This window comes from Sorex araneus, chromosome 5 (genome assembly GCF_027595985.1).
Source record: "Sorex araneus isolate mSorAra2 chromosome 5, mSorAra2.pri, whole genome shotgun sequence".
Classification (NCBI taxonomy): Eukaryota; Metazoa; Chordata; class Mammalia; order Eulipotyphla; family Soricidae; genus Sorex; species Sorex araneus.
The window spans coordinates 206,659,453-206,672,928 of record NC_073306.1 but is presented as its reverse complement, the minus strand read 5'-3'; the positions used below and the strand labels follow the sequence as shown (position 1 = coordinate 206,672,928).

The following is a 13,476-nucleotide window of genomic DNA, read 5'->3' as shown; positions in this document are numbered from 1 at the left end:
TGCTTCCAGGAACAGATCCATGTGGTGACATTCAGGCCATTGTTCCTCAGACAATGGGATATTCAGGGAGAGGAATCTGGAGGAAAGTGGAAAGTTTGGAATCTGCAGAATCGGGGGGCAGAGAGAAGATACTGCAAAGTGCTAAGGGCTGAGGTGCCCGACCAGGGAGGAAGGGCTGGAAAGTGGGGGTCTGGTCATCAGATCACTGATGGCGTCTGTGATAAACCTTTCGGTGGAACTCTGAGAAGCCAAAGGAGCAGCAAGGGTTGTTTCCGCAGCTAGGAAGAACGGACAGGCTAAGGTCCCTAAGCGCCTCACAGACAGACCCCTGCTCTTCGTGCTCAGAAAGGCCAAGGAGTCCCAGAGCTGGCGGGGAGGGGGGCGGGTCCAGGGGAAGCCCATGTCTAGAGGCTGCAGAGACGGTCAGTGGGGGAGGACACCTCGGCTAACACGCTTCTAGGGAGAGGCTCGGGGACACGCAGTGCAAGTGGGAGTCAAAAGAATAACTGACGGGGAAGCCAGAGAGATTTGGAAATCGGGATGTGCAACAGTACCCACTGCTGGACTCTCCGGGGCCAGCCCTTACATTTCAGGTTACGACAGTGCTTGGGGAGAGTTCTTTGTTACCTTAATTAATGGAGTTCTTCCAAAAAAAAATCCAAAAAGGTAAGCAGTTATGTCATTGCAGATAACACTTGATATTGGGACAAGGAACCTTAAAAAAAAAGAAGTGAGCGAGAAAAGTCCATATAACTAAGTGGCAGAGAGTCACACAGGCTATGACTTATGCCAATCAGTACAATATCTATTTGGATTACACCAACACCTAGTCCTAAATACAACACTAAATAAAACATCAGTTAAAAAAAAAGTATCAAGCACATTAGTCCATTTTGTAATTGACGTAAATCTATAAACTAGTATGCGAAAAGACTATTGCAAAAAAAAATTACTTAAATCGACTTTTAATATTAAGTAATAGTAGTCTCTAAATATGGTCTTTAAATTATGATTTTATGAGGAAAAAGATACAAAATATAAGAAATATTTTTAAATCAGTCTTTCAAAATGGAAATGAATACTCATCCATTTTGAAATGGTATTATCTGATACACTTATAATACACTCTTAATATAAGTTTCTCAGGAAAAATAATGATCAGTATTAATTCTATCTTAGCCTATAGTTGCATTAAACCTACTAACTGTACCCATTTTGGTAGCTGCCCCCAATCAAAAATTTGTATATGTGGATAACAATCTTAAAGTGATTCCAATTATTTACACACACATGCACATGCACATACACCTTAGAAGTCACAGAGAAGAAAACAATGTATCTCGACAGAACCCATCCACTACAAAATATCCTTGTGAATGGGTCTAAAAGAGCATGTGCAAAGTATCAGATACTTCTTAGGGGAGGTCCAAAGTGGTGACACCAGGATGGTGAGACCTGGGCTGACACCCGGGGACAGTACAGGGGGCACCACTCCTGGTGACAAAGCGTGGTTTGGCACATCTCCCATGCCCCTGAGCAGAGTTTTCTTTTCGTTCCTAGCTAATAAAAATATTTCCTGAATCTGCAAGAACCTACCCCAATGTAGATAATGTAGCGTCAGCACACGATGTGCTGACAGACTTGTATATTCTTTTCGTACTCCAAACACATTATCTACTCTTTTTCCCTGTTTGTTTTGGGGTCACACCTGGCAGTGCTCAGGGGTCACTCCTGGGTCTGCCCTCAGGGGTCACTCCTGGAGGTGTGACCATAAGTGGGATCAGCAAGTGCATTACCCTCTAGACTGTCCCCAGCCCAATTATCTTCTACTTAGGCTGTTTTGTAAAAAGTCACATTAAGGTACAGTAATGCTTGAAGACGGATTTAATTCTTTGGAACTTTTATGAAAAAATTTGCATTTGGTACCTAAGGAGATTTCCAGTTACTAACAAAGCATCTTCAGTATCAAAAAGTAAGCCAACCTTAGTAAGGCAGCCGACTCGAATAAAATAGACCAACAAAGAATCTTCAAGACTCCGCGCAGTGTGAAAGGACTCAGAGAGGAGGCGACAGAAATACAAAGCAGAATACGGAACGCTGCTCCCTTACCATATCATGCCTTCAAACAGATTTTGGATGACAAGATGTGACTGCGTGACTGTTATCAGCAAAGTGACATGAGTCCATGCGAACTGTTAATAACACAACAATCAGTGAACACAACCACCGGTGCAGCCCAGAAAGCAAGAGCAATTCTGAATTTGTAACATGACTGCCGGTCAAATTTTGTAAGACAAGATCATGCAAAATAAATACCATTAGAAAGTAATACTTATTTTGGTACCGAGTTAAACCTAAAAACCAGGAAAGTGTACACACACACAATGGTATGCTAAATAAAAAAGAATACTCTACTAAACTGGAAAAAATAAACCTGTAAAAATGAAAATGAAGGTGTTGGAGAGATAGCACAGTGGGGAGGGTGTTTGCCTTGCATGTGGCCAACCCGGGTTCGATTCCCAGGATCCCCAAGCACTGCCAGGAGTAATTTCTGAGTGCAGAGCCAGTACTAACCCCTGTAAGAAAAAAAAGGAAACCTGTAAAAAAAAAAATTGTGGGGCTGGAGCGATAGCACAGTGGGTAGGGCGTTTGCCTTGCACGTGGCCGACCTGGGTTCGATTCCTAGCATCCCATATGGTCCCCTGAGCACCGCCAGGGGTGATTCCTGAGTGCATGAGCCAGGAGTAACCCCTGTGCATCACCGGTGTGACCCAAAAAGAAAAAAAAAAATTGAAAGCATAATCTTGACTCAACAGATTAAACTGACAATGAGAAATCAGAGGTGTTGTGGCACTTAATGGCACGTGCTCTGGCTGCGTTACATGGCTATTAAAAAATTGTTTACAAATAAAGTGAAACCAACATTCTTTTAGGGAATCACCCCCGCCTACAGAGCTACGTCTTACTTCGAAAGACAGCGCGCTCAACTGCCCTGACGCTTGAGCTGCCCAATCTCGAAGGCCAGCCTCCACAGCTCTGTCCAACGACAGCGTTCAGTGGGCACCTTCCCAAGGCCTCTGTGTCACCAAGCGCGTCTGGCCTGAGAGTCCGTGTCCTCTGCGTCCCTCTGTCCATCAGTGTGGATGGGTAAAGGCTGACAGCAATACACGCATCTCTTGGGCTTTGACCGCACTTTATAAAACGGCTTCTCAACTTCTTCGTATCCAAATGCGTAAGGGACTCCTTTCCAATGGGCATCCCTTTCCTTTTCAGAGGATTTTCTATTGTTTCTACTTTCAGTGGCTATTTTCCTCATTCTTCTTTTGCCGTCTTTGTTTTGGGGCCATGCCAGGATGTGCTCAGGGCTGACTCCTGGCTCTGCGCTCAGGGATCACTCTTGGGGGACTAGATGGTGTACCGGGGATGGAACCTGGGTTGGCTGCGTGAAAGACACAGCACCCTACTCACTGTACTATCTCTCTGGGGCCCCCATTCTTCTTATCCTTTTGTTTCGGTTTGGTTATTTTGGGGCCACAGCAGGCAGTGCTCCGGGCTTACTCTGGGCTCTGTACTCAGGGATCGTTCTTGGCAGGCTTGGAGGACAGAGACTGAACATGGGTCGGCCGCGTGCCAGGAAAGCGCCCTACCCGCCGTACTGTGGCTCTGGCTCTCACCCCATTCTTCTTAAGAATTGTGAAATTAGAAATTTAAGAACTACTGTGACTCATCCGAGCCTTGGGGGGGGGGGCACTGGAGTGGAGCGGCGCCAGCCCAACCTCCAAATGGCCCCGGCCGCTGGAAGTCATGCCCTCGACCCACCCTCGGCGCCATCTTGTTACATCCAACAGAGAAGAGGCCAGGCATTCTGGTGAGCAATGCGGCCAGAGAAATGCTCCGGACCCGAAACCGGGCCAGCAACACCGGGGATCCAGACGGAGGAGGTACAGCCAGCACACCTTCTCCAGATGGAGCCCTGGCGACACTGAGCAGCAACTAACACAGCTCCGGGTTGCGGGACTGGAACACATCCAAACCACGTGGCCGCTAATGCGGCCGCATGACCTTTTCTAAAAACTGAAAACATACAATCTTTTAATGGAAAACCAATTATCAAAAAAAAAAAAAAAGAACTACTGTGACTGTCCCAGGACGAGTGCACAGAGGGATGTCTGAATGGCTCACCGAAAGACAAAGTGGAAAGAACACGAGTTCGTGTGAATGGCGGTGGGGGAACAACGGATGCCTGAAACCCGGCTGGAAGCAACTGTGTAAATCACAGTGACTAAAAAATAAACAGATGAAAATGAGTTTGCTAAGGCGGTAGTATGGGGAGACGGAGGGGACTTGGGTCACTGGTAGAGGGACACTGACACTGGTGGTGGGTCTGGGGCTGTACCACCGAATGGCTGAAACTCTTCATCATTACTTGTAAGGATGTACAAACTGTACATTATTACTACATTATGTTGGATCTCTGTTTGCTTTGGGGCCACACCTGGTGATGCTCAGGGCTTACTCCTGCCTCTACCACCACTCCTGGTAGTGTTTGGGGGACCATATGGGATGCCAGTGATCAAACCTGGGTCGGCCGTGTGCAAGACAAACGCCCTCCCTGCTGTCTAACGGCTCTGGCCATGCTCAAAAAAGCTTTATAAATATCAGTGCCTATGTCAAAACAATAACTATAATAATAATAATGATAAAATTTAAAAAGAACAGAACATATAAGCCAATACACTATTTCAAGAATTTACAGATCTAAATGCTACACTGTATTTTAAATTTCTAATTACCTTTGTATGAAATAAAAGACGTCTATCTTGTGCAGTAATAAGTTTGACAAGACAAACACTGTTCAAGGAAACAGGAATGTAATACCTTATAATACCGTATAATAAAAGATAATCATACGGCTCTGTGACTAAATATAGCCACACCAGGGAACACAGTATAGAAGCAGATTTTCTTTAGGGATTCTGGCTATATCCATGAGACTGTAGAAACTCTACACATTTCTACAGATTTAAGGATTCCAAATGCATTACTATAATTTTGTAGTCTTTGAAAATATTCAAAGAAAAACTTTTGAATGTTCAGATTCAAGGGAAACTGAAAACATTTAAAAAAAAATTGAATCTCAAAAACTGTTTTTGAGCCACACCTGGCTGTACTCAGGGCTTACTCCTGGCTCTGTGCTCAGGGATGACTCTTGGCACGTTCAGGGGACCCTGTGGGGTGACAGGGATTGAAGCTGGGCCGGCTGTGTGCAAGGCAAGCACCTGACCCACCTGCACTATCTCTCCGGCCCTTCACAAATTTTTAAACTCCAGCTTTTTATATTTAGTCATCCCAAACTAAAATCCTGACATTTAGAAATGCACTGTTCATTAGTGTATAGGTTTCAGTTCAGATTAGATGAAATATATCCTCCCTATAGAAAAAAGTGTAAGTGTTATGACTGTATATATAAATAAATATACATATATATATGTAGCGACCAGACAATAAAGGTTAATACACACCATATAAAACTGCAGGCGATAATGCTTTTTCACCAAGCTCAGCACAAACATGCAGAAACCTGTTCAAGAACAAAAACATATGCGCTGGTTATGCCAACTGCTACGGAGTAAACGATGCACGGACCCCACAGGCCTTAATCGTCTCTGCCACGCCTCGGCCCGTGTTTCCACGGAGTGAGGGGCCCTCTTTCCTGCGCCCGTAGGAACCATTCTCTCCCCTTCTTTCTGCTGTTGCTCAGAGCACCAGGACACACATCGTCGGGGCCAACACAGCCGTGGCGCCTGCAGGGGGCGCACATCTGGCTACAGTGCTCCAGGGGTCACCCGCGCCTGTGCCACTGGCGTCTCACATGGTGACTGACCTCCGGACCTTGCACAAAGCAGGCACCTACCACGGAACCATCCCAGGCCTAAGCATTTGGGGATAGGGGGTGGCGGGCGGCACACCTCACAGTGCCGCCCTGGGGGTGCTCACTCCTGGGGGTGCTCGGTGGACCATATGGGATGCTGGGGATCGACCGTGGGTCAGCGGCGTGTAAGGCAAGGGCCTTGACCTCTGTACCACCTCACTGGCCAAACACCTGAGCATCTTAAACACAAGTTTCTTGAAGGAAAACAATCTTGTATCTCCAAAGCGCCTAACACATTCCCAGGCATAAATTCGGTAAATACTCCCTGGTGTTAATCAAACGAAATGAGGCTCTTGCGAAAAGATGGATATGGAAAAACAAATTTCCAATTTCAGCTGCATAAAAGGTGCTGCTGTATCGATCCGGCACAGGGGCTGAGTGCTGACATCTCAACCTGACGCACCACAATTCCTACGAGGGGCCGCAGACCCTGCCTCGCACACAGTCGCCCCATCCTCGTCCCGGCACCACATCCGGTTCCCTGAGCACGGCAAGGAGGGGCCCCTGAGCACAGAGCCAGCGTTAAGCCCAAAGTGCTGCCGCATGTGACCCCCAAGCCCCCAGATCAAACAATCACTACAGCAGCTAATTCAACTCACGGGGCAGGGCGTAAGTTCTAGACTCTGGCGTAAGCGTTTTCACAAATCTAAACTCATTTAGTGCTTCCAACATTTCTATGACTTAAGTACCTGTTGTTATTTCTATGTTTGGAAAAACATACAAAAGCTTTCATTTTAAAGATCATATGGCTAAAAATTACTTAAACTATCAAATCCTATTGATCCTTGAGCACCAAATCATGGGATTCCGTAGGCAAAGTGGCCCAACATGGATCAGAATCATAATAATTATAGCATACCAATAATTATAGCTAGATATTATGAAAATGTCATTTAATTATCACAAGATTTACAAATCATATTAGCAATTGTATACCCTTGATTTATTTAAATTATTTTACTAACTGCATTCCTACTATATTAAGTCTAAGAACGTTAGAGAAAGAGGAGGAGGCTCTATGAAGCATATCTTGTCCACTATACAAGTGGCATATGGCTGAATTTTAAAGAATTTCTCATAGAGGCAAAAACTGGGAATACATAAGCTGAGTTTAATTTCAGATGAAGTTAGTCAGATGTTCTAGTCTGCAACATTTTTAGAGCTGAGTGCTCAGAGACAGAAGATAATCTGTCACCCGTGGGAAGACCGTACGGGGGCAAGGCACAGTGAGGGCCTGGTCCCTGGTACCTCCTGGTCCCCCAGCACGGCCAGGAGAGACCCCTGAACTGCCAGGAGTAGCCCCCGAGCACGGCCAGCGTGGCCCCAAACGGCTTCCCCAGCCCCCACCAGAAGCTATAAAATCCTCGCTGGGGCGCTGGGGCGGCCTTTACAAAATGAACTCTGGACCCCGGCTAAGTCCTTCTGAGGACCGTGCCCAAGGCTTCGGGCACCCCAGGGATGACCACTGGCTACAGTGCTCCAGAGGTTACACAGGCCCCGGCTGAGACTGGGCTTGAGCAGGCGGGCTGGGGGTGGGCTGGGGGATGCGGGGCAGGGCAGAGAGCCACAGCAGAGCCTGGCCTGGGAAGCCCAGGACGCAGGCGGTGAGAGAGGGGGGGGGCCCACGAGAGCTCCTGGCCTGGCCTCGTGTTCCCTTAGAAGGCGCACGTGACCCTCTGCACCACAAAAGCAGCAGGAAGCGGGGGGGGGGCTGAGTGACACCCCCCGCTCTGCGTGGCTCTCCCTTCCGAGCGACCTGGAACCTGGCACCACTGGGCCTGAGCAGTGGCACACAGCGGGGTCCCACTATTCAACTGCCCCTTCTAGCTCACCAAGTGCTGCCAGGAGTGGCCTCTGGGACCCCTGAGGACAGCCTGGGAGCCCCCCACCCCAAAGATCTATAGAACTCTGGGCAAACAGTTGGGGTGCGGGGACTGGCCCAGACCCGGGGGTGCCCATGGCTGGCTCTGCTCAGGAGTGGCCCCTGGCGGTGCTCAGGGGAACGTATGTGGTGCTGGGATTCGCACCAGCGAAGGTGCATCACCAGGCCAGCGCCTTAAGGCCGTGCTGTCCCTCAGGCCCACGGGAAAGGCGGCAAACACTCAAAGCCGCATGTCACTTTCCGGAGAGAAATAATGTGGGAAGGCTTGAACATCACATTCATGGTCCCGACATCACCAACCTTTAAAAATATTGCTTTTAATCTTTTCTTTAATAGCAGGTACACTTTTCCCACTGGCTCAAGTACTGAGGCAACTTCTGTATCATTAATGCCGCTGGTCCACCGTTAAGGGCTAAACCATGGGGGGAAATTCAGCTCAGAGACTGGTGGGTAAGAGGAGGGCAGAGAAGCGAGAGCATGTTGCCAGGGCTGCTTCTGCCCAAACGAGTCCCCTGTCGCCTAGCAGGGGCCGGAGGACAGGACAGCAGGGAGGGCGCTGGCCTTGTGCGCAGCTGACCGGCCTTGGTCCCCACACTCCACACGGTCCCTCACCTTCCAGCACTGATCCCTGGGCACAGAGCCAGGAGGAAGCCCCAGGCACCGCTAGGTGTGATCCCAACCCCCCTCCCCCCACTACACACACACACACACACACAATTAAAAATGCTCCAGGGAATTTATCAGTATGAGAGTCCAAACCCAGGAGATAAGGTCTCAGAGGTGTGGTTCCTGCAAACCTTTGCACCGTGCCCCACCCTCCGCTCCTGTCCCGAGGCCTGACCCCCGGCACGGGGCAGGCACCTGCTCCCCATCTGCTTCCAAGTCTCTCGACTCCTGCCACGGCTTCTCCACGGCCTTCACCGGCCTCCCCGAGCCCTGGCTGTGCAGGGACCCCTCCCCCTTCGTCAGACTCTTTTAGGGCCTTAATCATCTTTCAGCAATGACACACAGCTCCAGGGCTGGGGCCAGAGAGAGAGAGAGAGAGAGAGAGAGAGAGCGAGAGCGAGCGAGAGAGAGAGAGAGCGAGAGAGAGAGAGAGAGAGAGAGTGAGAGCGAGAGAGTGAGAGCGAGAGAGAGCGAGAGAGAGTGAGCGAGTGAGAGAGCGTGCGTACAGCAGGTGGGGCACCTGCCTGGTACACAGCAGACCTGGGCTTAAACCCAATACCACGGAAGGTCCCTGGGCACTGCCAGAAGTGATCCCTGAGCACAGAACTAGGAGTAAGCCCTGAGCTTAACTCGCATGTGTCGCAAAACCCATTTTTTTTTTTAAAAAAAAAAGGTTCTCTAGTATCAAGACCATGGAAGCGGGCGAGTGGCCTGATTTCCTCGTGCCCCTCATGCCACGCCCCGGGGCTCTCTGAGAGGCGCTCAAGCATTTGGCGGAAGAATGACCTTCAGGGAGCCTCTCTGAATCTGTGAACCTAAAAAAAGCAAGGGCAGGTTATTTCTATGGCAGAACTAATAATAAAGAAGAATCATGACCTTATTTCATAAAAGTGGAGTCAGAAAGGACGAAGCATTTACTAAATACATGAAGCAATATATATGACGCGTATATGAACAGATGAAAATTATATGTATGAAAATACATGAAGCAATTACTAAAGTGGATTGTTAAGCAGATAATTACTAAACAAACAAACAAAAAGGTGGGGCTAGCTATAATGAATAAAATATACTGAAACCAGAACAACTCGAGCGTGCGCAGTGGCGTCACGCGTGGAGGGCCCGATCAGCCCAGCCCGGCCACGTGAATGACAGAATGCATCCCACTGCCCCAGGGGGTGATGAGACAGGGCGCTCAAGTGTTCCAGCAAACTAGAGAGGGAGCCGCAGGTGAGGCCACCTCATGTTCTGACATCGCACTCGTCAGATTCTGCTGGACACACATGGACAGGGACAGCATCGCAGCAGATGGACAACAATCACTGTATTTTAGACGCTTGTTTAATAGTATCAAGGACAGCAATAAAAGCTGTGCCCGAGCAGTTACAGCAGGGAGCCAGGGGCACGGCCTCAAGGAGACAGGCATATTACTTCAAAGAGCAAAAGCGATGGCTGCAAGTTGTTTGCATTATAAATTTTGAAACTACCTCACTGGTTTTTTTTGGGCGGGGGTCAGACCTGGCGATGCACAGGGGTCACTCCTGGCTCTGCACTCAGGAACTACCCCTGTTGGTGTGCAGGGAACCGTATGGGATGCTAAGCTGGGTTGGGACTCGAAGCTGGGTTGGCCGCGTGCAAGGCTAACGCCCTACCCACTGTGCTATCGCTCCAGCCCCAGAAACTACCTCACTTTTTAAGTATGCATATATAGATACAAATTATATTTCATAAAATAAATCATTAAATAATATTTTCTTAGTCATTAGGTTTTATAAGTTTTAAGTCATTTTAGTTCAGTCACATTTTATTATATTCTAATTAAGAATAATTTTGTGACTGTTACCATAATAACATGGAATAAAACAAATCACTGGGCTTAATAGAAATCACAGACACTTTCATGCTCTTATGTAATTCTACTTGCTTTGTGCGGTGCTCACAGCTTCCTCCTGGCTCTGTGCTCAGGGACCGCTCCCGGTGGGGATGCAGGGAATGTACTGCACCTGGGACCAAACGCAGAACAGCTGCTGCGAGCGCCCGACCCTCTGCGCCACCCTTTGGCCCCACGCTCACAGATCGTCAAGAAAGGGAGTGGGGCCGGTTCCTTCTGAGTGGAGGAGAGACCCCTGCCAGTCCCCCACGGCCCAGGCAGAGCTGCATTCCGGCACCTACCACACATCTCACACAAGAGATACAGCTGCTCTGGAAAGCAGAACTACTGGAAATTTTGACTGAAACAAAAATTCGAAGAATTGAAGTTATCTGTTTTGGTCTCCCCCATCTCACTCATACAATGAATAATCAATTCACTGTGCTCAGAATGGTCAAATATATGAGGGTGAGCATCAAGCCGCTATTTAGCATTTTTCCATTTTGTGTTTTTGGTGTCTGGGTCATACCTGGCTGTGTCGATCAGAGCTCACTCCTGGCTCTGTGCTCAGGGACCACTCCTGGCTCTGTGCTCAGGGTCACTCCTGGCTCTGTGCTCAGGACTCACTCCCGGCTCTGTGCTCAGGGCTCACTCCCAGCTCTGTGCTCAGGGCTCACTCCCGGCTCTGTGCTCAGGGCTCACTCCCGGCTCTGTGCTCAGGGCTCACTCCTGGCTCTGTGCTCAGGGCTCACTCCTGGCTCTGTGCTCAGGGACCACTCCCGGTTCTGTGCTCAGGGCTCACTCCCGGCTCTGTGCTCAGGGCTCACTCCCGGCTCTGTGCTCAGGGACCACTCCTGGCTCTGTGCTCAGGGGCCACTCCTGGCTCTGTGCTCAGGGACCACTCCTGGCTCTGTGCTCAGGGACCACTCCTGGCTCTGTGCTCAGGGGCCACTCCTGGCAGGGCTCAGGTGACCACACCGGATGCTGGGGGGCCAAACCGAGGTGAGCTGCCTACAAGGCAAGGGCTTCACCTGCCCTTCCATGCCTGCCCCAACAATTTTTTTTCTAACGACCAGGAAGGAATAGTTGCTATTTAAGGTGATGATGAAACAAATAGCCTCATGCTTGCACACAATGTGAAGCTGGATAACAAATAACAGTAGGATGTTATGAATTAAGTAACATGAAAATAAAATATATTTATTATCCCCCAGGGTCCAGGGCATGGTTCAAAGTTTCATTTTTGGCTCTGAGTTCCACTTCCAACACGCATGTCCCCAACCACAGAGTGTGGCTTTGCTGGCTCCCAGAACCACCTACCCACTGAACACTGGGACAGGCCCTCGCCCAAATATATTTGTGACTTTATAATACTGGCATTTAGACCCTTGCCCAAATATATTTGTGACTTTATAATACTGGCATTTAGACCCTTGCCCAAATATATTTATAAGTTTATAATTTTGGCATTTAGACCCTCACCCCAACGTATTTGTAAATATATTTCAAAGCAGCACTCTTCCCTAACTTACCTGCCAGGTAGAGGGCAAATGATATGAATCTGTGGTAGCGGATGAGGAACTGCAGCTGCTCTTCTCTTTGAACAAAGGTAGCAAAATAATCAGCTACAGTCTCACCATAGAAAAAGTAGTTGACACACAGGAGAAAATACCTACAATTTAAGAACAATTAGCTTTTTAATATTTGAAGCTCTTTCTCCCCACAAATGCAACAGAAGCCTTCTCTACCTTTTGATGATGAAAGATTTAAAAAAAAAAAAAAAAACCAAGTTCAGAAGACCAACTAAAGATAGACTTACCACAGTAGTACCTTCCCATTTTAAACTTCACATTTTTTTTTGTTTTTTTTTTTTGGCTTTTTGGGTCATACCTGGCGATGCACAGGGGTTACTCCTGGCTCTGCACTCAGGAATTACCCCTGGTGGTGCTCAGGGGACCATATGGGATGCTGGGAATCGAACCCAGGTCGGCTGCGTGCAAGGCAAACGCCCTACCCGCTGTGCTATCGCTCCAGCCCCTAAACTTCACATTTTTCCATTGACAAAACATTTACTGAAAATGGCTTTAGTTTGCTCAGAAACAGATAGCGAAGAAACAACAAATGCACTTCCAATGCGCATCTGTCCGTCTCGCTCTCTTATACCTACTATTCCGTTTATAATTAAAAGCCCTGTCATTTTGGAGGTGGTAGGAGTGACACGGTGGTGTTGGGGGGCTCTGTGGTGACGGAGATCCACACCAGGGTCAGTGGCACGCAAGGCAAGTACCGTAAGCCCTGTAGTATTTCTCTAGTCCTCTTCTGTTTTGATAGTAAAGACTCCAAGTCAAATCCTGCCCCTCCCCCTCCCACCCAGGAACACTGAGAGATGAAGCAGAGGTCAGAGGTCATTCAACTTCTCTCCCCAGGGGCTACAACGTCAGCGGGAACTGACAGCTGAGCAAAATCACCAGCATGTGGATAATACCCAAAGACAGTAGAAACCAGAGCCAGGAGGACCTGTCCATGGTAGAAAGCAAACGGTCACGGCGGGGAGTGGAGTTAGGACAGAGAAGGGGCCACGATGACAATGAGAGTTGGACGTGATCACTCTGGACGGGAACTGAGTGCTGAAAGGGGGTCAAATGATCTACGTGACAACCTTTCAGTCACAGTATTACAACCTGCAGTGCCAAAAAGGGAACTGGGAGGATGGGCTGGGGTGGGGGGGTATGTGGCAGGGATATTCCACCAGGGACACTGGTGGAACTGGGGACACTTGCTGGTGGGAAATAGACACCAGTGAAGGGTTGGGTGTTGGAACATTATACGACCGAACCCCAATCACGAGCAACTCTGAACCTGTATATCTCACAGCGATTCAATTAAAGATCAAAAAAAAAAATTAAATGTTACTCCAAAAAAATGTCCCTAGCAGATACTCTTACCAATTAATGAGGTCCACTTTTGCATCCTGCCGACCCCGGTCCGAATCCCAGGCCCCACGTGGTCCCCAGAGCACAGCAGGGTCCCTCCCGAGCACAGGGACAGAAGCAAACCCTGAGCACAGCTGAACGTGGCGCCCAGCTATGAAACCCAACTTCTGAACGACACTCCTAGGCCCGTGGG

General features: G+C 48.6%; 1 protein-coding gene across 1 annotated transcript in view; it reads right to left on the bottom strand.

Moving 5' to 3' along the window:
- The window catches only part of CDS1 (CDP-diacylglycerol synthase 1), a 73,697-nt gene that overhangs the window by 25,586 nt on the left and 34,635 nt on the right, over window positions 1-13,476 (bottom strand). Inside the window, exons 5-8 of the mRNA XM_055139229.1 lie at window positions 11,883-12,022; window positions 5,523-5,581; window positions 2,110-2,192; window positions 628-715 (exon numbers count right to left, since the gene is read on the bottom strand). Coding sequence (XP_054995204.1) covers window positions 628-715; window positions 2,110-2,192; window positions 5,523-5,581; window positions 11,883-12,022 — 370 coding nt within the window. The remainder of the gene's footprint in view (window positions 1-627; window positions 716-2,109; window positions 2,193-5,522; window positions 5,582-11,882; window positions 12,023-13,476) is intronic.